This window comes from Nematolebias whitei, chromosome 2, assembly GCF_014905685.2.
Source record: "Nematolebias whitei isolate Nwh7 chromosome 2, NemWhi1, whole genome shotgun sequence".
Classification (NCBI taxonomy): Eukaryota; Metazoa; Chordata; class Actinopteri; order Cyprinodontiformes; family Rivulidae; genus Nematolebias; species Nematolebias whitei.
The window spans coordinates 39,202,061-39,227,648 of record NC_056499.1 but is presented as its reverse complement, the minus strand read 5'-3'; the positions used below and the strand labels follow the sequence as shown (position 1 = coordinate 39,227,648).

The window sequence follows — 25,588 nt, the reverse complement described above, 5'->3', positions numbered from 1 at the left end:
TAAAGTAAAAGCACATTAAAAGTCCAATATTAAGAAGGCAGGGTCTTGTCGGGGTCAACAAATGTAGTGCAGTAATGATCTCAAGCTTTTTGCTTACCCCAAAAAACATGGCTATTTGGAATGGGGGGGGGGGGGACAATTTTGCATTAGACAAATTCACATTAGCACAAAAAAGCAAATGGAGTGAAATTCACTGTTGTGTTGAAGGACAGGTGACATGAAGGAGTCTCATCTGAAGGCCTCCCGCTCTCCGATGGGCTCGTCTGTTCCAGCTCAGAGCATGAGAGACGCCGACGTCCCAACATCAAACATCGCTTTGCAGCACGGGGGTCTTCACATGTGTGTGTGTGTGTGTGGGGGGGGGGGGGGGGGGGGCATCACTGAAACGACTACACACACCTTCCATTTGGCTTTGCATTCTCGGGGATATATTTCAGCGTGTTAGAAGCCTTTAGCTGCTTTAACAGCTACAGTCTAGACTTTGGACTTTATTATTCGGATGACCCCAAAAACAAACGCACGTCACAACCACGCTGCCGACTTGTCGTCCAAGAGACGAGCAGCAGCGGCCATTTGTTGGCTGATCGGGGTTAAGGCATTAGACAGAACGGTTTCAGAGGCTTCAGCGCTCCAGGAAAAAAAAAACAACAACAAATGTCAGCCATGTCTAAAAAGTCCGTTATTAAGATCCAGGACATTAAGACCATCCTAATCATTTTAAACCCACTTTCTTTTGGTCTTTTCTTCACAAACATTGAATTTAACCTCCTTCCCATGCACATATTGGATATTATAAAATGCTCCAAAGTAATTTACTTTTCTGTTCATACATTCAATGTGTATAATTAGGAATTCGTAAGAAAACTAGTGGCAAACAAGTGATAAATAGCATAAATAGCATTTTTCCCGCAGCCCCGTCAACAAGTGTCAGAATGCAGCTCGTTTTCACAAACAGGAGCAAAACTTCATGAGTAAAAAGAGAATGTAGTGCGTTTTGACGGCATCGTGGTTACAGGGAGTGAGCAGGAAGAATCCTCAAAGACTGTGGGACGTCTCGGGTCGTCTGCGATCGAAGGCTCAGATCACAGCGCCACGGCTGACCTCTTTGGAGGGGAGAAAAGTGCAGGGGCCAAGTGGCAGACTGGTGCTCTTTGTGCCTGCGTGTGAGCAGAGGCAGCTCCACTCCTGCAGCTCGCGTGGTCACGTTTACATTCAGTCCAGCGTCAGGAACCACCAAGACGGGCTTCGTGTCAAAATGAGTCCGCAAATGAAAAGGCGGCGAGAGCTGATGTGGGATTTATGGAGGGGAAACGAGTCAATGTGTGTCAAAAACAAAACAAAACAATAAACAAGTGGAAGGTTCCACAGGAAGATCTGTCTCTTCCTAGAAAAATAAAAATAAAAATGGAGCAAAAAATATGGCAAAAATAATGAGAAAAAACCTCTGGGTTTCATGTGGAGGGAAAAATAAAGACATTCCTCAGCCAAACCTTTTAAAGATGGCTTCCTGCTCGTGTCAACAGATGGGTGAAACACCCTCACAGTTAGCAGAGGAGGAGAAAAGAAAACACAAAGGACTCCCATCAAATGACTCGTGTCTTTTACTGGTCCCAGAAGAGAACATTGTAGTTGAGCCGACTCCTCTACTTCTGACAGGGACCATCTTCTGAAACCACGGTCGACTGAGCCGGACATGAGGAACATTTCAGTCTGGTGTGGGGGGGTCGTTAATTGTGCCTCGGCGTGTTCTTCTTCCGTTTTCGCCTGAAGAAACAGCAGCACCTGCAGACAGTGGCAGACGTTAAATTGATGGGTACGCAAGAACACGTCTACACAAACAAGAGCTAAACAAACACGAGCAGACTGCTTTAATACGGCTGTGATGTATAACGTCTGTGAGGTCAGCAGAGCTACACGTCTGTACAATTAGGCCCGGCACGATAACAAATTTACTGGGCGATTAATTGTCTCAGAAATTACTGCGATAAATGATAATATTGTTTGAAATTTGACAATAATTAGTAATAATTGTCAAATTTAATAAGAAATGTTGGTTAATTTTTGTGTGTAGTACCTTTATTGACCACTGACTGGCAGTATAAGACTGTTTGATCAGAAGGATGACAGTGAGGGAGGAGCAGGGAGTCTAAACTAGGAGGGCGGCCCCTTGACGTGACATGGGCCGTCTCTCCTTCCAGTTTTTCGGTTCTCAAAATGGCGGAAGCTCGGTGTGGTTTTTAGCTCTTTACCATAACATTTGTCACACAAAGCTTTTAATAAAAAAATTAAAAAAAAATCAGTAAACAAGTTCTCAGCTTCTTTTTGCAGAGAAAACAACTTTTTACACAAAGGCACGGGTTTCAATCGTGAATCTTGGAGCTTCGACTAGACGGAGGTTTATTCCCTGAGGTTGGCCTGTTAGCTTAGCTCGTAGCTTAGCTTCTCAGCTTAGCTGCTTTTAACGATCCAAAAACGCAATTTTGGATCGTTAAAACAGATTTTAAAGAGAAAAGAAAAAGGGAGGGGTCAGTGAAGAGCACCGGAGTTGAGCCTTTTGTCATCCAGTGTCTTCAGTAGAAAGAGAGAGACACGAAGAAACGATAAAGATGATAAATAAATAGGAGGTCGATAATTTTAATTTATCAAGCGATTAATTGATTTATTGTTTATCGCGACAGGCCTATGTACAATTATACATTTAGCTGCAAGAACATGGTCGCCCACCGTGCGTCCATGTGCTTATTCATCTAGCATCCATTTAGCAGTTTCACAGTACTCAGAAAAAGCAGCAGCACACACAGAAAGAACAAGACACGGTGAGCCCGAACAGTTAATAAAAACAAACAAAGATGAGTAGAGAACACTGTGGACCAAGACATAGGACAGTGACTGGGTCGTCTGGGGAAAATTATTAATAAATGGGATTTAAAGCAGTCAAGAATATTTTAAAGGCAGATATGCAAATGAAAAGTAATTAAAAATATTGTAGAAGCTTAATAAAAGGGCACCGTAGCAAATTCACATGAAAGTCTTTCTTTATGCGACATCAGTTCAATTTTTTCTGATTATATGTGGCAACTTTTAAATAATATTTTATTCAGTAATCAGATGGCTCAAAATAAGAAAGGGTGAAAAAACCGTGGAATAGGGAAAAGACTCTATAGTGAAATTGTTTCTCTGGGGGTTTACGGCCCTTTTGTACCAGAGAGAGTGGAGCTAAATTTAGTAAGCGGCTCCACGGGCCTCGGCTGGTCCACTCCCTGTCCCATGAGTATGATGTGGACAAGCAGAGAGGGACTCACCACAGGTTGAGCATTTTCACGCAGCTACAGAAGAAGAGGAGAGGAAAGAGTGTCAAGAGAAAAGAAAGATTAATACAGTAAGACTAAGTGGATGGGACTGAGCACATGCCACACAAACGTGCACGCAAACACCACAAACAAAACACAGGTGGACACAGAGAGGGGAAGCTTGGAGAAAAGAAGTTAGCAAACTCTTATGAAGCTCCGGTTTACCAGAACTCTTAAAAAAGAAGTCGGTCCATCATCAAACAGCCGGCTGTGCTCCGTTTGTTAAAACGTCCACTGTCTAACATTTAAAATCAGCAGCAGATCAAATGTTTGAATACATGTTTGGCAGCCCTGTTAAACATCTGCTGATGTCAGATTACAGCCGAGCGTCTCCTTCAAGAAAACCTGGTGACCCACTTCCAGCAAGGCCAAGTCATTCACACACAACTGTAAGAAAAAGGCCCGTTCAAATGAAAAGACAAGCCAAACAAGAAAAAAAGCTTTACTGAACTGTTAAATCTTATATGAATATATAAAAATCAGTGTTCATTGATGATGAGGAGCCCTTTAAGTTTCAAGACAAACAAAATGCACCAATAATCATTTTATAAGTGCATCGCAGAGCAGGACTGAAACTGAATTTAAAGGGGCCCGACCCCAGAATTTATATCTTTGTCAAAATCAGCAGAACTTGTCAATTGTCCCAGCAGCCTGACTGTTTTGACACAAGTGCAGTGAATGAGAACATACTAGTACTTTAACGTGGACAAAAGCAAATCATGACTTAGTGTAAAAATGTTGCAGAAGCTAAATCTAAAAACAGTAGTCCCTCGTTTATCGTGGGGGTTCATACCCTGCCCCCCTGCGATCAGTCAAAAACTGCAAAGTAGGGATACAGTAGTCCAAGTTCAGTAAACTTTGTCATGACATGTGCCAGGCTGCAATCACACATCACCTGTTACTCCCAATCTCCCTCCTTAAATACATTTAAATTTAAATACTGTAACATTTTAAATAAACAACCCATACAGCGTGGATTGTTTATTTAAAATGTTACAGTATTTAGATTGAAATTGTAGAGAAGAGAAGTGCAGCAGGACATCAAAGGGATGTCACGCAGCTTCAGCTCTGCAGCACGGAGCAGAAATGTACTTCTTGACCAATTACACTTCAGCAATTGAACACAGAAGTTCTAAAATAATTAAAAACAACTTTTAAACACTTTTATATTTTGTGATTATGATGATTTTACGATGTGACATACTTTGAATTTTAAGTTGGAAGACAAAAGTCGATCTGTGCAGCTGGACAGCAAAGAGTTCACTCTTCACAAATGAAATTCAGAAATGTGTGTGTGGCAGATAAGGAGATCAGCTGATCAGCTGCAGGAGGGAACTTCCCCAACACCTGTAGGCTGCACACATGGTGCAAAATCATTTAAAATAATTTATTTTAAACAAACAACCCATGGCTCATCCATCAATAAGTCAATTGTGTTATGTCCAATATTTTGAAAAATTGCGATATAGCGAATCCACGAAAAACGTCCCTCGAAGTAGCAAGGGACTACTGTACAGCAGTTTTCAATAAAATATGTAAGATCAAAGAACTTTATTCTACTAAGATGTTTAGTTTGTAAAATGCTAATTTATAGAAATGTTGAAACAACAAGATACAAAGTACTGTTGATCTCACACACTCTTCAGAATATGTACTACGTGGCAACTATATGTGCAGTTTACTTCAAAAGACAAACATGACTCGCTTTAAATGCCCAATTCCCACTCATTCTGCTTCATCACTGGATCAAACCCAAGTCGACTAATTTGACGAGGCATCAGAGGGACAGGCACTAAACACGCCGATCACATGAAACACGTGAACGGACCAGCAAGGCTCATCGTATTAGCAGAAATAAAAACGGGTGCATGAGAGCTTTCACACGAGGGTCTCCGATGCCGATGCTTCATCGCAGCTAAAAGGTGACGTTTTCTTTGGCTGCCAGTCTAGCCTTACTCAGAGTCTCACAGCTATGAGAACCTGTTAAAGTATGCCAGCTTTTGTTCTTAAAACGACAAAAGAGAAAAACACCACAGATAAATGAGAGGTAACGAGCAACACTCCAGCAGAAGCTTGGGCTGGTATGGTGAGAACGAGAGATAAGAGACAGAAGAGGGGAGAGAGGGGAAGGAGAAGCGACAGATGGACATGGATGAGAGGGTGAATGACACATACTTGGCCTCGTCGACCACTTCCACCTCTGCCTGAGTCGTTATCGGAGCGTTGGAATGAGCGAGAGGATCGTCTGCATTCAGCTCCCCGTTGGTTGAACTGACCACCTGCAGCACAGAGCGGTGTTACTTCAGACTGAGCCCAGAAACATCAGCAGAACAGACGTCTCTGCTCCAGTCTACTGTTCTCTCCACAAACAAACATCTTTCTTCTAGAGTAATCCCAATCTGGACAAAAACATGCCATCAACTAAGATAGTCTGGAATATTTCAGTTAATGTACTTACAAATATATACCTTTTTATATACCTCCGAATCAGGGTATAACTTAGTTACAATTTAATCTCATTAATGGGGGAAAATATTGAAAATATAAAAGAACAAATGTTGACACCTCAAACACTTTCAGATAAAAACCTACACATCAAACAAAACAAGGAATAGCTGCATCATTGCCATGTATAACAAAACTTGAGTAACTATACTAACACTAACAGAGTTGTGCAAAAACTGAACTCATTCCTAGAATGAACTTGGACGGTTTTGGACACATTTGAACATTAATCCATGTGATTTTTGCCTCCCTGCAGATAAGACTGACGAGTCTGAAAAAACTAAATATTTAAAGTGATTTATGCTGTTAGTCTGTTAGAAAATGCTATAAAAGCAAATATTGTGCAATCTTTTCAAAGTAAATAGACAACTAAAAAGCAACCTTTAAGTAATTAAACCAGAGCTTGAGACGAGAATCAGTTTACGTTTAGCTGAATTAGCAGAGTGTTGCAATGAAGTCTTTCACATTCACAAACCTCTGCTGTGAATATTTAGACCACAAGAATCAGACGTATATATTCTGAAGGTATAACGAGCCTTGGAAGGACTTCCACAAGATCAAACATCAAAAAGTGAAGGTTGAAAAGAAAGATTTCAACTGGATGTCAGAATGTTGTGAGTGAGCAAACTGTCCACTATTTGACATTTATGATCAATTATTTGCTTTGCCAAAAAAAGTCGACAAAACGCTGCGGTTTGATTTTACGCTCCGAATGACTGCACAGAACCTGAAATTGAAAACGGTCATCTCTCTACATTATACTGATATTAAAATTCTGCTGCAACACAGCTCAATGATATTAGACCAACCTGAACAAAGCTATCAGCTCAACATCTGCATTAGGTTTAAATAGAAAGTCTACTAAATCTAAACATTATTTGTGTTTAAACTTGTGACATTTTAATATTCAAACATGTACAAACGTATAAAATGAAAACAAATTTTTTTTCCCCAACATCTGAAAAAAAATATCAAAACAATATGGGCATAGGCAATAATCATTTAGCACAACATTGGTTTATTCATCAAGTTCATGGCAACTCTTGAGTCTAATAAGATGAGAAGCACAATGTTTCTGATATAAACCATTGAAAGGCTTCAGACTATTTGCTCATCTTCAAACAGATCGTTACAGTTTCTACATGAGTGACATGTTGCAGAACGGGCGGCACACTGTAATTATTTACAGCTTATTAAACTTTTGTAAGTAAACCTGGTGAACGCTGCAAAAACTCCTGGCAAACAAAAACAATCTTTGTGCAGAGCACCCAGCATGCACTTGGCTACCTGAACCAGTTTACCCCGCCATGCAAAAAGTGTCTGCATTTCTTTTAAAGAGCGCCTCAGAATCATCAAAGAGTGGGACCAGAAATCAAAATACAAATGCTACTAAAGCTAAAGGTCACGCTGTCAACATCTGGAGCGAGGGTGTACCAGGTGACATGCATATGGTGGAGTGAAAAACAAAACATTTCCCAGCCAGGGGCAAAGTTGGAGAGGTACATGGATGTCGATCTGTCTCACACAACGTAAAGAAAAACCCTAAATGACATTAAAATAACTTTTACATATTATTATTATTCACTTAAAACATAGAAATTGTGCCAAACAAACATTTGTTTGTGATTTAAAGAGGCAAAGTTACGGTATTATAAAGTCCTACAGCTTTTGTTGGAACTTTATTCTAAAAGCTTTCCTCAATACAAACACTAAAATCATTTAAACTTTCTGCTCGCTTGAGCATTTTATTGAGCTTAGAAGAGACACTCAGTTAAATCTGTATCTGGAAATCTCAAAACTCAGGACTTTCTGTTAAATAAAATCAAAGCAGAGACATCAGATACAGAAAATAAAAAAACAGTCCAACAAATTAGACTGACCACAGAGATCCAGAGGTAAACAGTCTCCTATTCTTTGATTTATAGATTATCGTTTTAATCTCTGATTCAATCCATGAGACAGATCTGACTCCCATGAAAAGTGGGTGGGGCTGTTGGCTGATCAGGTGAGGGGTGTGTACCTGCACTGAGCCCCCGTGCCTGTCCGCTGCCAGGTGGGAGGTCAGATAGGAGTTTGCTTGTCGTGTGGGCTGCACCTCCCATGCTCCTCGTCGATCTGAGACCGCTGTCTGCTCGGGGGCCGCAGGGTTGCATCAGGGATGTGAGGGGAGGTGGGATTGGAGGAGCAATGGATGGGTGGGGGAATAATCGAATTAGGAAAGATGGGCATTTGTGTGTGCGTGTCAAGATAACATGCAAAGCAGCACGAGAAATGGAGAAGGAAACAAAATAATAAAATAAAAGCATGAATTACATCAAAGCAAGGCTTCAGGCAGAAGAATAAAGAGCTAAGTGGACTCAAACTCTCACAACTCAAACATCATTCTCATTACAGGTAACAAGAATTATACCTAATGGTTGTCATTTACAACAAACTGTAAATCACATAAAGCAGATAACTCAGAACCTGAAGTTATTTCTAACACACCACTGCCTCAAATGTCTACAAAAGGTCATAAAAAAAAGAAAGAAGTAAAACGACCATCTACTGGCTTTACAACCTTTAAATTGATTTGGTGAAAGCATTAAACAGTTGTCTGACTTTTCTTTTTGTATATAAAGTAAATTTAGCTTTTGGAAAACTCTAGCAAACGTTACCATCAACACAACAGACAAGGGTGTGGCTATATTTTCATGAATGAGCCGTTTGAAGCAGCAACATTTAAAGATATTTCTTTTTCTCATTGTCTAGAAGAGTTATTGCTTTAAAATGTCAAATAAAACACAAGTCCTAATTTTGTTTCCTCTGACATTACCATTCACTAAATTTGGTGACTAAACGAGGCAACTCTTTCTTCACAGAGTTATATTTTGTATTTTAGTTGAATGTACAATCAGAATAACCTTCAATTACAAAATGAAAACAATGCAAGAAATGAAACGGATGCTTTTGGATAAACAATTTCAATATATACTGTATGTATATCTGTATATCTATATAGCTATCAGTCCATCTCTATCTCTGTATCTATATCTCTATATATAAAAACTAGAACAATTTAAATAGTTTTGTCAATATCAAAGTTCCATGTGTTAAATATTTTGATTTAATCTATTAATCTAATAAAAATCATGTATGAGATTATTCTCGGGGATCCTACAGTAATATTTGTGTTTTTATTAATTTTTTAACCTTGACACAATGCTCAATGTTGAAATTCTTGAAAGGTTTTAAAGCCACTCATTGCAATGCCATGAAGACCAGTTAAAAAATTAAAAGAAACAAGTCAATGATTAATGTGTACTTAAAGTAAAAATTTGAAAGTAGTGCAGTAAATTTGCTGAAAATAGGCCAACAACGAAGACGTCCATGGAAGAGCCATTTGGGATGGAGAAGTCTGATGTACTGGTGTGTATTTAAACTCAGATTTGTTAAGTATGCAGATAAACATGCTTTGTTTACATTGAGTGCATGCACCCATTTCAGAGCTGCGTATCAATATATCGTAAAAACTACTGGAGTAAACTCTTTCAAACTGCACCATGTGATACACTTCAGAGTATCCTTTTATAGTGGTTACTTTAACGTTTTCAATAATTATATAAAATTATTAGCATCATATTTTGAGAAGCTATGCCAATACTTTATTTACAATCCCCGTCTAATTTTACACGTCTGAGTTGGATTCTTTAACAATCCATCAGAAACATGTGTTGTCATAAGATATGAAGCAATATAAACATGGAACATTTTCAAACTACTTGAGAATAAAGTGTCGTGCTTCAACCAGTGGTTTCCCCTTTTCACTCAAACAAAAGTGTCAGAAGGTAGAAAAACCACGACAGACCTGATTTCTGATTGGTTGGTGCTGCGCAGGTCTGTCCCGAGGAGCATGGCTGTCTCTTGTGACACCAGAAGCAGCAGAATCTATATGAACAGATCCCACTGGTGTGGGCTGACATGAGTAACAATTAGCTGTAATCTGTGCAGGGAGCTTGCAGGTTGACTTAAAACACAGCGCGTCACTTACTATCTGCTTTCCAACCCAGTCGTAAGTGTAGTCAAAGGTGTATCCTTTTCTCTCAAAGAGTTCAGTAAACAGAGTCCTCAGGTATTCATAGTCAGGCTTTTCAAAGAAGTCTAACCGTCTCACATACCGCAAGTAGGTGGCCATTTCCTCTGAATTGAACAAAAACATATAGAGATGAACGCACCATCTGATATGCACACTTATCAAGCGATAATCATCAACATACCTGGAACGTCTTCGCAGAGGACCTCAATGGGAGTGTTTCGTTTTGTGTCTCCAATCTTCTGGTATCTTTCTTTTAACGTGTCCGCCTGAAAAGGATCCAGAAAATAAAAGGAATTTAAAGACTTTGGACAACTAGATATTTGTACTTCAATAATATTAGTAAGAACCTTAAAAATATTTGGATGCTCTTTTTGTGCAGAATTTGTAACTTGATAATATGCTAAATGGACAGAATGATTCTAAGCAGCGTTCTGATTGACTAAGGCCGTCAACAATCCCCTCTGACCTGGACTACAACCGATTCCTGAATTGATTCATTAATAATTTACTCCTTTATGGGCTGGATGGGATGAGCTTGCAGGCTGGGTATATCCCAGGAGCTGCAAGCTGATGATCGCAGCTCTAACTCACCCATGGACTAGAAAACATCAACTGAACACACCCTGCATGCGTTTAGGATGAATACGTCTCTTAAGATGCGCTTTTAATTTATTTGTTTTATAATTATGATTTGTTGGTTGTTTTATAATTTTCTATCGGACTGCTTTTAGAACAGTTTGAAGTCTTATTGTTTTTCTATTTTACTTTATGTTTAGTATATGTTTAATCCATTTTTTGTTTTTATGAAGCTCTTTGGGTTGCCAAGTATGAAAAGTGCTAAACAAATAAAGATTTATTTACAAGTGTTAAAATCATTTGACCAAACCTTCTGGGCTGACTCATGAGGAGTGTGAAAATAAAGAGACAAGTGTCTAGACTTATTTTATTTACGTAGTAATTCATATATAGTGTATAATCCACATAACATGTCCTCGAGTTACTGGTAAAGTTTTGCAGTTTGAGTTGTTTTATGCAGTGAAAATGTGGTTTTCCTATGACGGCACTAGATATTGGTTAACTCGGCTCGTCCTTATGGAATTATTCCTACTTCTTTAAAATAAAAGTGTGCTGATCATTGGTAAGACGACGACTCCTCAAATGCGTGTTAGTGGACAGCCCATGAGCTAAGGCTAAAACTCTTATTGCAGTAGATCCACTTCTCGAGTGTGACAACCACCCACATCTGAGCTGCATGCAGCCTAAAGCTTTTCAATGGTGACCTGTAGCTGAAATCCTGTACCAAGCGAGAATGGAAAAAAAAAATATTTAGATTTACAAATCTGCTTGTGTTTGTTGTTGCGCCACAGGTTATTAAAATGTTCAATGAACAGAGCGAATGCCAAACAAACAGGTGGTCACATTTTTCAGTATTAAAGACCTAGCATTTTTATGAAGGATTGCATTTTGACTGCTGCCTTTCATGCAGACGTTTTAAACAAAAAGCACATTATCATGAGGTCAGAGCTCTTTAAACCTTTTAAATAATGTTTTGCACAATCTCATGTGAGATTTTGCAAGATGTGTTGGCATTAAGTTAGGAATGACTATATGCTACTAGAACACCTAAATTAGCTCAGTATCTTTAAATATAACCTAGTTACAGTCATATTTGTGTTGGCTACTGCTACTTAGCTTGGTGGCCATCTTTGTTTGTGGAAACTACAAAAGTTAATCAGTTGTTCATGTATATTTAATGATTACTGAGTTTCATTTAAATCTGTCCAGGAGTTCATGAGATATTTTGCTAACACATGCACACGTAAATATGGACAACTAAAATTGCACTGTCATCTTTGGCAGCAGCAGATATACATACATATAACAATATTTAAATCCTCACCACTGCAACATATTTTACTGTATTTTTAAAAACAAAGGAGAGAACAACGTTCTATATTAAACCCCAGCTGCTAATAAATTTATAACTATATTTAATCATCAGCTGTGAGATATGTTTTGGACTACTGATGAAAGTACTACTTAAAACATTTTGTGACATGTTTATATGCTAAGCTTACCTTGAGCCCTTGCCAAGGTAGAGTCCCACGAAGGAAATACATGAACATGTGCCCCAAGGCTTCCAGGTCATCTCGTCGACTTTGCTCTGTTTTAATAGATTTTATAAACATTTCAGTAAGAAACTTTTAGAATAAAGTTCCATATACAAATCACATTAAAAAACAACGTTTAAACCACACATACAAACCTCGACTGTTCTTACCTTTGCCTAAGTGTGTATTGATGGACATGTATCTGGCAGTACCAGTGAGGCTCTTATGCTCCCGGTACGGAATGTGTTTTTTGGTCTCTGGGTCGATGTACTCTTTGGCCAGGCCAAAGTCAATAATGTGGATGATGTGCTCTTTGTTATTTCCTTGCCGTCCGATGAGAAAGTTTTCAGGCTTGACATCTCGATAGATGAGATTTTTTGAGTGCACATACTCCATTCGTGAAATCTGGTAAAGAGAATTGAAAGATTCAGCCAACAAAAAGCAGTCCCAGAACCCCGCGGCAGGGCTACTTCAAATAGGAATGAAAAATATTAAAAGGACTAGAAAATTACACTTTTATTGCACCCATTGCTTCAGTAAATCAGTCATTTTGAGAAACCTGCAGTTCCCATTCAGTCAACTCCTTCAGTCCTTCATGAAGGATAAGATATAACATCCTTTTGTTTCTTTGCTGACAAAACTTCTAATCCCTCCTCTAGACAAACGATGCAATGATGACAGTCCCTGCTTGCACTTAAGAGTCAGGCTAACGGTCTGCTGCTAGTTAGCTTAGCTTCTCACAAGGCCCCTCAAAAGAGGCAACTGTTCTTTGTTGGCGTTAGTCGCTGCTGCCTGCTGGTTGACATGCATGTCCCAGAGCCATGGTTCAAGGCGTGTTTGGCTTTGTGGTTCAGAATTTGCAACTTGCTTCAGAAGGAAAGACTAGCAAGAGGCTTGAAGTGTTTATACTGACTGCATTCAGAATGTGAATCTGCGTAATCCACTATATCCCAGACAGACAGAGAAAGTTCTGTCCAGGCAGAAATGCTCACTGGGTCGTGGAGGTTTTGTTTTTCCTGCCATCTTCTGTTTCCAGGATGCTCATCTGTGCTCTCCTGAGGCTCGGTTTATCAGCAGCACATTCTCGTGGTCGAGTTTGTACTCGACACAGATCACTTATTTAGTTTTTATTGTTTAAACGTGACAGCCTCTTCTGTGGCCTGCTTTGTTCTTTTACCTGGTCTAAGGTGCTGCCCTGTTGTACTGTATTTGACTTAGGATTGATGGCTGCTGTGTGGGGCGTGTCTAGTGTCCAATACGTCATAATTTGTACAAAGTGAATTGACTGAAAGGTAAAATAATGTTATACAAATAACTATTGTTCCCTTAGATAGAAAGAAGGTACAACACCCGGCTGCCCCTCTGGTCTTAGTGAAGTGAGGCTACCATGAGAATGACATTATTACTGGATATATTTAAGTGCAGGTGGAGCATGTCACTTATATCATTGGTCTAAAAGTATGACGTCTTCAGGCAGGACCAGCAAGGGCACATCCCATACTTCATGTGTTGTAACTCGTTCCTCTCTTTCAGGGAACAGTGGTTACAGCATAAATATTACTGTGTTAATCACTTATAATGTTACAGATTTTAGCAAAATCCTTTGAGACATTTTAAATACTTGGCACAAAATAATTTAAGGTGAAGGTGGAGAGAAAAGTTGGCCATCAAGTTTAACAGAAGGAACATTTGCAACACGATAGCACAACAATTTTATACAATATTTTATACAATATTAAATTAAAGTGTGGCCAATGACAGCAAATTTCTTAAAAGCAGTGAATGAAAATATTTGCCATGGTTTCTGTAATTCTGTAAAAAAAAAAAAATAATAATCCAACAACTAGAGAAAAAAATAATTTGCATTATTTTTACTCCTCTTGTTCAAGTATAAGAGGGTTTTGATATAATTGAATTAATGAAAGATAATGATCTTATTTGTTATTTTCCAGATTAACTGAAAAGGGAAATTAAAACAAGCATGTTTTTTTTACTCCCAAGTACTTCGATTTGTGATAATTTCTTTTTAAGTTTTATTATCAGGCAGTAAAACTATTTTTAGCTGTAAGCTAGCATTCCTCACAATGTTTATCAAAAGACATTTTGGATCAGTCTCATGGCAGAGTATACTTTAAACCCACCAGCTGAATTGCTATCATCAAGGTCGTCTTTAATGAAAAGGTCCTAGCACAAAGGTCAAAGAGGTCTTCTAGACTTGGGCCCAGCAGCTCCATGACCATGGCATTGAATTTCCCACATGGTCCGAAGTAAAACACCTGAGGCACTCCCTCTGCTGAAACACAAAAAAGACAATAAAATTTAACAGGTTGCATTTATTAAAATAGTTCATACTTTCTATTGTTATTGGCCGTCGTCAAGCCTGTGATCAGAAGGTCGCTGGTTCGATAACATCAAAGTTTAGGTGGGAAAGGTCTCCACCCTCATTTTCCCCACTCTGGGCCCATGAACAAGGCACTGAAGCCCCACCACCTGTTCCCCTGGGAGCCCTAGATGGCAGCTCACTGCTCCACACAGAGGGCTGTGGTAGTGCGGTGGTCTGTGGTTGTGTCAGGAAGGGCTTCCGGTGTAAAAACAACTGCCATGTCTTTGTGCGAGTTAGTTTACTGTAGTGAACTAACTCGCAGGAAAAAATATATATAATAAAATGAAATAAATAAATTGGCTGTCGTTGGAAGTCAAAATGATGATAATGTTTTGTCCGTCTGTGCCTGTGCATGCATTTTTCTGTAGACTTGGAAAAATATGTCATAAACCAGTGAATGGACCTAAATGAAACTTTCAGAAATGAATCAATTGATGCTCATCTACAAGTGATTAACTTAGAATCATCACAATTGAAGATGATCATCTTAAAATGTGACCTTAGCAAAGAAAAAAAACAACTAACTCAGCATTTTTATATAGATTGAGCTAAACATTGTTGTGGTAGCAGCTGAGAGAAATTCCTAACACATTCTCTGAGCCAGTACATCTCACAATATCCCCAGCATTGTCACCTCTCAGCATAATGTGATCTTAGTCTAAAGCTCCGTCCTAAAAAGGTGGTGAATGTAGTAATGTATTCCTTTAAGGTAGTCTAGGTCTTTATTTTAACTATAATTAAAAGACGTCCAACACAATAACGCTCAATTTAAATGCTAAATAAATCAACAAGTCTCAAATAACAAAAATACTCAGTGCTTCAGGTACATAGTAGTACTGTTGAAATGGAACTAAACCAGCCACTAGGGAGCACAAGCCAGTGTTTCTCTTGTGCTGGTCCCAAGCCCGGGTAAATAGTGAGGGTTGTGTCAGGAAGGGCATCAGATGTAAAACACTTTTGCCAAACGAACATGCAAGTTCATCTAAGCGACATCATACTGGATCGATGGAGGCCCGGCTTAACAACGACTGCCATCGGTGCTGTTGACAAACAGGGTGCCGGTGGAAACTGTGCTGCTGATAGTCGAAGACCACGAGGAGGGAAACATGTCGGGAGAGAAAGGAAGAAGAGGAAAGTCAAGAATGTAGGACTGAAGGTTGCAACTCTAAATGTGGGGACAATGACAGGCAAAGGTACAGCTGGCTGACATGATGCAGAGAAGGAAGGTAGATGTTTTATGTGTCCAAGAGACCAAATGAAAGGGCAGCAAGGCTCGCAGCATTGGAGCAGGGTTCAAACTGTTTTACTATGATGTGGATAGAAAGAGAAATGGAATGGGGTGATCCTGAAGGAGGAGTTGGCCAAGAATGTAGTAGAGGTGAAAAGAGTGTCAGATAGGGTGATATGTCTGAAGGCAGAAGTAGAAGGTCTGTTGCTAAATGTTGTCAGTGGTTATGTTCCACAGGTTGGCTGTAATATAGAGGAGAAAGGGAAAATCTGGAAGAACCTAGATCAAGTGATAGAGAGTATTCCCAAGGAGGAGAGAGTGGTGACTGGAGCAGACCTGAATGGGCATGTTGGTGAAGGAAACGGCAGAGAGCAGAGGTCACAAAGGTGCAGGACTTCCAAGTACTTGGGGTCGACTGTGTGCACGGATCTCTCCAGAGGGAACTATATGAACTGAGTGATTTTATCTGAACTCTGCAGTGCCTCTGTGTGTTGTCTCTGGTTGCTCACCTCCCTTCCTTTCAAGGAACTAAAACTCTAAACTGGCATCCTCATACTGCTAGTTAGAGTCTTATTAAAAAGTCCCTTTACATTATACAATCCTTGTTTAAACAGACTACAGTGCTAGGCTTTGCTCAGTCACTGGAAATGTAAAACTAAACAAGTTAAAGTAAAGACCTTCATTCCAGCTAGCCAGTCATTATCTTTACCGCTTCTTCCTTTCTGGGTCACTGGTACCCATATCCAGATGTCGCTGTGGGAGAGGTGGGGGACACCCTGGACAGGTCTACAGTCCATCACAGGGACACAGAGACAAACAACCATTCACTCTCTCACTCACACCTAGAGACAATTTAGAGTTACCAATCAGCCTAACATGCATGTTTTTGGTCTGTGGGAGGAAACCGGAGCACCTGGAGCAAATCTGGGTTTGTGATGGTGGTAGCAGAGCGATACGTTACAAATGCTACAATCTCTGCTCTCTGTCTGGAAGTGGTGGAGCTGTTTGCCGTGGAGTGGGGATTTGGATGGGGCACTTGGTTCTGTTGACAGGATAATGGATGGATGGGGAAACATTGTTATATTTTAATTAGTTATTATTGGATTTTTTATTTTTATGTTTTAACTGATGGGCAAATCCAAGCGACAGAAATCTTGTAAATAATTTCTCACCACAATTTACTGTGGTTTTTATTGATAGTATCCTTAGAACACAATATTGAGGCTTTTCTAAGCACACAAACAATAAAAAACTTTTATTTATTTGGTCATACTGTAGTTGGCAATTTAATGCTATATTTTGCACCTACCCTGCTACATCTTCTCTCAGATAAACTCTAGTTTTCCTAATAAGGTATACAATTAGGCAATGTTTGTGCATTTCTAAATGTTTTATTACAAACATTTTAAGTAAAAAGAAAGTCATTTTTTATTTACTACCAAATAGGGGGTGGGTAAAAATCTAATTGGAAATCACATTCTTAGTTCTCATACACAGGACTTCTGTTTTAATGAATGACAATTAACATATTTACTGGCTTTCAGTTCACCCTGGATCATCCTAAATACTCATTCATTCTACAACAATCCCAGACGCAAAACAAGCATGTATGTTACTGCTCATCAGTAAGTTTCCTCTTCTATATGGACGTGAAATAACAGCCAGACTGAGGCTTACTGATCAGGCAAGTCTTGTCAGGTACATTCAGCAGCCTCAGCACACATACATTCATGAAGTAACACAGATTCAGTTTTGTTGAGAAAACAACTAAAACTGGTTCAAACAAAAGTTTAAAGATTTAACTTCCTGCAAAATCACATTATTTCACATCAATATGACAGTTGTTTTATGTGCTAAAAAACATCACAAAATGGGTACCAGTACTAGCCATTAGGCTGACAGCTGTAAGATGATTCCACACCCGCCATCTTGTACAACTAATTTCACAGGTGGCAACTAATAAATAATTAAGAACTCTTGGCATTTTGTATGGGCTCGACAGCCGTACTTGGGTCAACCAGGTATTTCCACTGGGCAGTTCCACCAAATTTCAGCTCTGTTCTTAGAACCTACTCAGCTGAAGTTCCAAGTGTGCTGGGTGGATCTGAAGATTTGATGTCAGTGGGCTGCATGCCATAGACTGGTCAGTGACATCATTCATGACAGCATCTCCTTCCCAAGGATCAAACCCACCATTTTTAAAATCTTGCAACTGCAGCATTTATTTTTATTTACTTAATAAAATCTATCTATCTATCCATCCATCTATCCATATCTATACACCCATATCTATATATACACACACATAGAAACAAACAAACATACATACACATATACAGACCCTTTCCAAAAAATTTAAATATCATCGAAAAGTTGTTTAACTTTCATAATTTCATTCAAAAAGTTAATATTTAATAGATGATAGATTCAGGGCCCAAAATTTAAACAATTTCAAGTATTTATTTGTTTATTTTTACATAATTTGGACTTCCAGCTCATGAAACCCACGAAAACAGGAATTCAAAAAAATTAGAATACTGTGGAGAAATCAGCCCAAATGTTGCAGGACATGAATGTTTTAAACTGAGTGTGATACATTAATCATCTACTAAACTCAAAGCACCTGCACAGGTTTCCCCAGGTGTCATTAAATTGCTTCAGTTCAGTTCAATATGGGGAAGACTGCAGACATGACAACTGGCCAGTAGACCATCATTGATACCTCCATAGGATGGGTAAGCCACAAAAGTTCATAGTTAAGGAGGCTGGCTGTTTACAGAGTGCTGTGTCCAAGCATATCAATGGAAAGTCTAGTGGAAGGGCAAAATGTGGCAGGAGAAGATGCAGCAGCAAAAGAGATGACCGTGGGCTTCATCAAATTATCAAACAGAGAAGATTCCAGAATCTGTCAGAGATCCAGAAAGAGTGGAATGAGGCGGGAGTCACAGCTTCAAAAACCACCAAGTAAAGTGTGTCTTTTATTGGGAAATCAAGGTCAAAGTGTTTGGAGGAAGAAGGGTGAGGAACAGAACCCATACTGCTTGAGGTCCAGTGTGAAATATCCACAGTCAGTCCTGATTTGGGGTGCAATGTCCAGTGCAGGTGTTGGTAAACTCTGCTTTCTTAAATCCAAGGTCACCGCAACAGTCTACCAGAATGTTTTAGAGGACTTCATGATTCCTTCTGCTGAGGATCTGTATGGAGATGCAGATTTCATCTTCCAGCAGGACCTGGCCCTTGCCCATGCCACCAGAAGCACCAAAACCTGGTTTGATGCCCATGCCACAGTGCTTGACTGGCCAGCCAACTCACTGGACCTAAACCTCATTGAGAATCTATGGGTTATTCTCAAGAGGAACACGAGGGGCACCAGACCCAACAACAAAGAGCTGACAGCAAGCATCAAGGAAATCTGGGCTTCCATAACTCCCAGTCAATGCCACAGGCTGATTGCCTCAATGCCACGTCACATCGAGGCAGTGATTAAGACAAAGGGATTCCCAACCAAGTATTGAAGATTGACATCATTTTGAAAGAACCATATTTTGATTGATTTGTTGTGATCCTAATTTATTTCTTTTTTTCTGCAAAAACTGAGAAGTGTGGGCTGATGTCTTCACAGTATTCAAATTTTTTGAAATCCTGTTTTCATGGGTTTCATGAGCTGGAAGTCCAAATTATGTAAAAATAAATAAATACTTGAAATTGTTTAAATTGTGGGCCTTGAATCTATCATCTATTAAAGAGAAACTTTTTGAATGGAATTATGGAAGTTAAACAACTTTTCCATGATACATGCAGCTCACCATGCTTTAGTGGTGGCTCTCGTGACAGGTTACAACATGCCAGCACAGCCAATACATTTTTAAAACGTGCTGGCGCATTGCGCAATAAAGGGCGCATGTCGGCTCGGGCTTCTTCAATGCGGTTTTACAAATAATATTGTGTTAATCTACTTGTTCAGGAGGAGGCAGGTCCGACCAGAGGTAAAAAAAGAAGTCCTGTTAAGCTTCAGATGGATCAGCTGATCATCACAGACTGCACGCGTTCGCTCACCCGCCGTGGGTAAAAAGATGTAAAAAATGTCCCGTTAATATCAGATGATCAGCTACCGGCCGCACGCGTCTCCGCACCTGCTGTCACCTGTGGTGAAGGAAGTAGGAGCATCTTACAGGGCCGGTTCTAGCATGGTTACATGAGGGGGCAGGCGGAAATGTGAAGAGGGCATCTTTATCCATACACACGTTACAGCATATTCATTGTTGAGCATGGACTTTGGAATTCATTGTTATTGCTGACTGGTGTTTTCTTCATGGGATTGGGGTAATCGCTAAAAGCTGAACTTTTTACACCTGTGAGTCAACAATTTCAACCATGAACATTATCAAGCAAAAACAGAGAAACCGACTGACCCATGCCCATCTTGAATGCCTCACTGTGTTTGCAACAACAGTTTACAAATACAACATGAAGAAAGTCAAGGACATGCACCACAGCTTCCGATCATCTCAGTACTAAGGTACATTCAGGTCTCTCTTGTAAATGAGTCCTCGAGGCTCAATGGGATTAACCTGTCTAAATAAAGGTTGAATTAATTTTGTTTAAACAGATAATGTGCTGACTGCGTTTCTTTTGTGTTCATATGTGGGTAACGTGGGTTGTTCATTTTTTCTTTTATTTGAGTGACTTGGGGTGATATCGTGGCTCTCCCCTCGACTTTGACGTCAATATGGCTATTTTGAGAGAGAGAGAGAAAAAAGTGAGCATCACTGATCTAAATGACAAAAATGTCAAAACATGGTCAGAAAACTTCAGTTAAAAGTTTAAAACTCTGCTTTTAACAGAAAAGGATTGAAAACAGGGTGGAGCTTTACATCTTAAACTCTACAAAAATACTGCTCTCAGGTTCCACACATCCTTTTTTTTTTACTTAAGCAAAACTGCATACTGAGAAGTGTTTATGTATTAGTGCTGCAATGGTTATGGAGATGGTGTAGAGTTTCATGACAAGAACTGCCAGCCAATACATTTATCAGCTCAGTAGTGTCAACACTCCCAGTAACACACATTTTTCATTCTCAAACAGTTTTTACTTAGAAAAACAATTATCTTTTAAACATCTTGTTAAATCTATGCAGCTTTTTAACTCTTGCTGTGTAATAAAAAAAAAAAACATGGAAGGATCTAAATAAATTTCATTAATATCCAGTATGGTCACGCATCAGAGAACAACAGCTGACTGAGCCTCTGAGTCAAGCCACATGAATTTATAAAAACACTGTTTCACAGACACTAACAACATCACTGGCTGAAAGGAATGTGGCTCAGCACATAACCAAGAAAAATGAGGTCACATTATCCCATCTGGAGAGGACAGAGGTACGTTAGTACTAAGAGAGGCAGACACGCTCTCTAAATATTTAATGAGTTTCCGCACAGTTGGCCTTTTCCAGCCTTTGCATTTGCAAAACAATAGCGATAAAACTCCCAGTTGGGTTATCATATATGCACGTGAAGCTCCAAAATCTCATGAAGGGTCATAAATTATAGTAAATCAGCTTTTATGTGTTCCTGTGGTGTCAGTTTTATAAAGCAAGTGCTGGTTAAATTACCTACAAACAACCATCGTCTCACCAACAATCACCTTGAGATGGCTTCATATGAATCACCAGTATTTATTTTTATTCAACCATTTAGACAAGAACATAGCTTAGAACATCCTGATGCATGCTCAATAATCCAGGTAGAAAAATCTAAAAAAGCTCAATCTGGTCCTCTGGGAGTCGAACCACGACTTTCTGGTCCCAGGTCGGCTGCCCTACCTCTGCACCATCTCGGCCCCTAATGCCCTTTTTGTTGGTTGGTAGTTTTTATCATTAGTTCTCACGTGTACACATTATGACCAAGGTACTTCTTCTAAAGTGGCCTTCTACAGTGAATCAAGCTGCAGGGCCACACAGTGTCCGTCAAAATATGAGGAAATAAGCTCTACATTTGTTATGAAGGTTAATAAGTTAACGTCAAAACCTTAATTATACCCTTATTGAGTCTATTTTTCTAGAAAGTACACGGTTCAACAAACTAAACTTGCATTTAAACATTCATGCACTTCTGTATATTCTGTTCTAGAGATGAAAACAAGCTGCCGAACCGGCCTTTTACAAGCATGAAACCTGAGCTGAGTAATCACTTGTTGTGGAAATGATGCAATCTCTGGCCTGTTATTCCAAAACAAAGAAATCATTATGTGGGTGAGTATAAACACTAACAAGAGTGAAAACCAAATCTGTGACCTCACCTGTGGTTCCGAGGCTTTTGTAGAACCGATATTCCAAATGCAGCTGTGGGGCCCGCGACTTCACTGGTTCCTGCACAACACATTTATTCATGTGAGAAACAAACTTTAAAAACACATTGTTATGGTTTTATTATTTTACTGTTATGTTCATTTACAAAAAAAAAAGCCATCTCATTTTTATGTAAAATGGGAAGTATTTTCAAGTTTTTTTATAATTCACATTCCATGTCATAAAAAAACAAAAACAAATCAACAACCAACTACATCATCAAAAAGAATGATGGCAGGTTACATTTGGTTTGACGAGTTTACTCACAAATCGCTACTATTATCACCAACATAAAGGGTGTTAGGGACCGAGACGGTGTAGAGGTAGGGCAGCCGACCTGGGACCAGAAAGTCGTGGTTCGACTCCCAGCCATTCCCGTATGTTGTAGTGTCTGAGCATTACATCCAATCACTAAAGGCTCCCACGTACTCCGATGTACTGTGTGTACTCCGTGAGCCACATCCACATGGACACTGCACACACTGTCCGCAGATGGTTGAAACTTCACACTCGAGCATACACCCTGATGGGTTGCAGCCCAGCTCTGCAGGCAAGGGGCGTTTACCTTCGGGACAAACTGAGGTTGCCGATTGGTCATTTGCCAATATGCCTACTAGATTGATTGACGGGTTGCTAAAAAATAAATTAAAATAAAAAACGAGAGCTGCCAGCAGCTAGAGGCAGGGAGCAGCGGCAGTGGTGCTCTGTGTTTATATGTTGTTAATAAAAAAAATAAAAATAAAAAACAAGGAGCGCTGGCCCTGCAGCCCACACATCAGAGCGGCCCACCAGGAAATCTCCAGACCCTCCTGCAGCCACGTTGGACATGATTTTAATTATCTCGTGACAAATTCCTCCATTTCTCACCATTTCAGTCATGGCGTCAACAGACGAGGAGGAAGAGATCGTTTGCCTCTTGGCAAAAAAACAAAAGAAAAGGCCATTAAACCAGACCAGAGATGAAGAAGGAGAATTTAATACATTGGTGTCGCATACAAAACAGTCTGTTGCCAGGCAGTTTATTGTGCGACACAGTACATGTACGGAAAAATTGATCTCTGCGCGGATATGGCTTGGGGATGTCCGCGCAGAGTCTGCGTTGAGTCTGCTTCGAGTCCGTGTGGACCTCCACAGAGTGAAGTATGCCCGGGTATGTGGGGGGCCTTAACTGCTCCCCGGGCACTTACATAGCTGCCCACTGCTCCACCTGGGTGTATCTCATGTGTGACAAGTTATATGCAGAGAACTGATTTTGCTATTGTATGGGAACATACAATGGTGACAATCTCAAACTTCCCTTCCCCAATTAGCCGAAACATATTCCAGTCTATAAACAACACTAGACAAGCATGTACACATCACTCGCGTTCTTTCTAAAGTCGGTGAAGTCGCATACAGCAACCATTTCAACCTGAATGAGGCAAAGGTTTTTCCTCAAAGTGTAATATGTAAAATTTCAAGTTACGTATTGTATTCAATGCCTCTCACACAGACTTCTTGTTATGGGCACCAGTGACCCCCGCGACCCGAAAAAGAAGCGGGTAACGATAATGGATGGATATTCAGTGTATTACAGATGCACCACCTGGTGGTGGATGGGTTAAATGCAGAGACTAATTTCGCCATTGTATGGAAACATACAGTGCTGACATTGTGATGACATTATTATTATTATTATAGAAGATGGAAAGGCAGGTGAGCACTTACCAGTTTAATAGCTACATACTCATTTGTGTAGAGATTCTTGCCTAAAACAAGATAAGAGTAAGGACATATGTGATTTAGCATTAATAAATAAGACATAATTTATAACTGCATACATGTTTATTTCAATTTCCTGCAAACTTTCCAACCTTAGTTCAAGATTTAAATGTAACGTACCGAGCTTCAATTCACCAAAGTTTCCACAACCAATCTTCTTCCCCACACGAAAGTTTGGTCCCACCATGAGGACCCCAGAGGTGCTTGAGGAGCCAGATGGTCGGGACGAGTGTCCACTTCGACTTCCTTGGGAAACTTTGACAATTCTTGTTGGCCGCTCGCCATATTTCTCTCTTTGTGGGTCCATGATTTGTGCAGCACGAGTCAGCAGGAGCCTCGAGTGATGTACAAAACGGCCTCCTGGGCCGGGCCCACCACTGCAGCCACAGCCCTGGTTACTGGTGGCACCTGGGTGGCAAGCTAATCCACACGCCTCCCTGACCTCACCCTGTCGACTCTAAAAGATGACAGGCCTCGACATTTGCCACGAAAAGAGTGTGAAGACCTGTAACAAACAAACAATCAGAGAGAAGAAAAATCTTTGAAGAGCACACAACACAAAACATCAGATGAATTGATTTCAAAGAGTTTGTCGCACAAATTTTTTGAACACGTCTAAAACTTGTGTGAAAACAGAGAACCTCTAAGAATGTTTCGAAACATGTTGGGAGGCTTCCTTACAGATGCTGTTAGCTAATTAGTTGCCAATCACTGCAGCCCAGCGAGATACTGGTTTAAGCAAAGTTCATTTAGAGATGAGTCATTCAGTCCCAGAATAAAAGGCAGGGGTTGACATGAGGAACATTTCGAGGTCGTTCCAGCAGACACTCACAGAATAGGGTTATCCACCAACATTTTTGGTGGTCCACAACCTTTACAGTAAAGAAGGCAAAAAATCTCAAGAAAATTTTAATTTAATAAATATATTGCTTTGCACGACATACAAAGTATACGGTATACAAATGTTCTCAGTCAGCCATCTTGTGGCATGCTTGGAATTTCTAAGCTCCTGAGTGGAGGATTCTTTCAGGAGCTACTGGAGTGGAACTTCCTCATTCTCCTCCTCCTCCTCTTATTTGACATCAGATTTTGCAAGTGAGGCATTCTCAGTGTATTTATATCAGATTGGTGTTCTCACCTGCAGTCTGTCTCCAAGTTGGGAACACAGCGCACATCTGCCGTGAACCAGACAGCACGCATGACGCACCCTGTTCTGCTAAAACTGTGGCTCTAGTTCTCTTTATTTGTTGAAAGCAGTGTCAGTTTAATCCCTGTATCATTAGACAGGATGGATTCAACAAGATCACAACAAAACACGTGTGTCTCCCCCCCCCCCCCCCCCCATTTTTACAGATGTTCAAAATTGCAAAAATCCGTTGCAGCAACTGAGAACTTTAATTCACGTCGATTTCACTTGGCTGTCCAACGAACAACCAGATTGAGGCGAGATCTGGTTGTCCGAGCCAAAAATACCAGTAGGTTGTCTCGGACAAACAGAAACCGTTTAGGTCGACCCCTGAAATGTATTGTTAGGTTGTCACATAAGGAATCACAGGTAAAAGAAATATTTTGATTATTCCATTTTTTAATTGTCAAACTATAACCACTATCAAACACTCATGAGTCCCCCAGCAGTCATTTTTGTTAATAACTGTCACGTCATTACGTTTTCTAAATTTAAGGCCACAATAAGATAAAATTTCACTCAATAATAGTCAAAATTAAATTACCTTAATTGCCTTTCTTTCTTATTTCAAGATACTCAAAGCTCTTTACACCACTATCTGTGTCTTCATTTACCCATTCATACAGCACTCTACTAGATCTC

General features: G+C 39.9%; 1 protein-coding gene across 1 annotated transcript; it reads right to left on the bottom strand.

Annotated features, from left to right (window-relative positions):
- Nucleotides 1-1,382: 1,382 nt before the first annotated feature.
- csnk1g1 (casein kinase 1, gamma 1) lies at nt 1,383-24,208 on the bottom strand. Its single transcript, XM_037691733.1, has 12 exons — nt 23,881-24,208; nt 23,707-23,747; nt 21,951-22,020; nt 14,183-14,334; nt 12,212-12,446; nt 12,009-12,094; nt 10,112-10,196; nt 9,886-10,034; nt 9,703-9,810; nt 7,876-7,983; nt 5,526-5,629; nt 1,383-1,782 (listed from the first exon to the last, which is right to left on the bottom strand). The coding sequence occupies exons 1-12, from the start codon at nt 24,065-24,067 to the stop codon at nt 1,728-1,730; spliced, it is 1,380 nt and encodes a 459-aa protein (XP_037547661.1). The 5' UTR covers nt 24,068-24,208; the 3' UTR covers nt 1,383-1,727.
- Nucleotides 24,209-25,588: the final 1,380 nt, after the last annotated feature.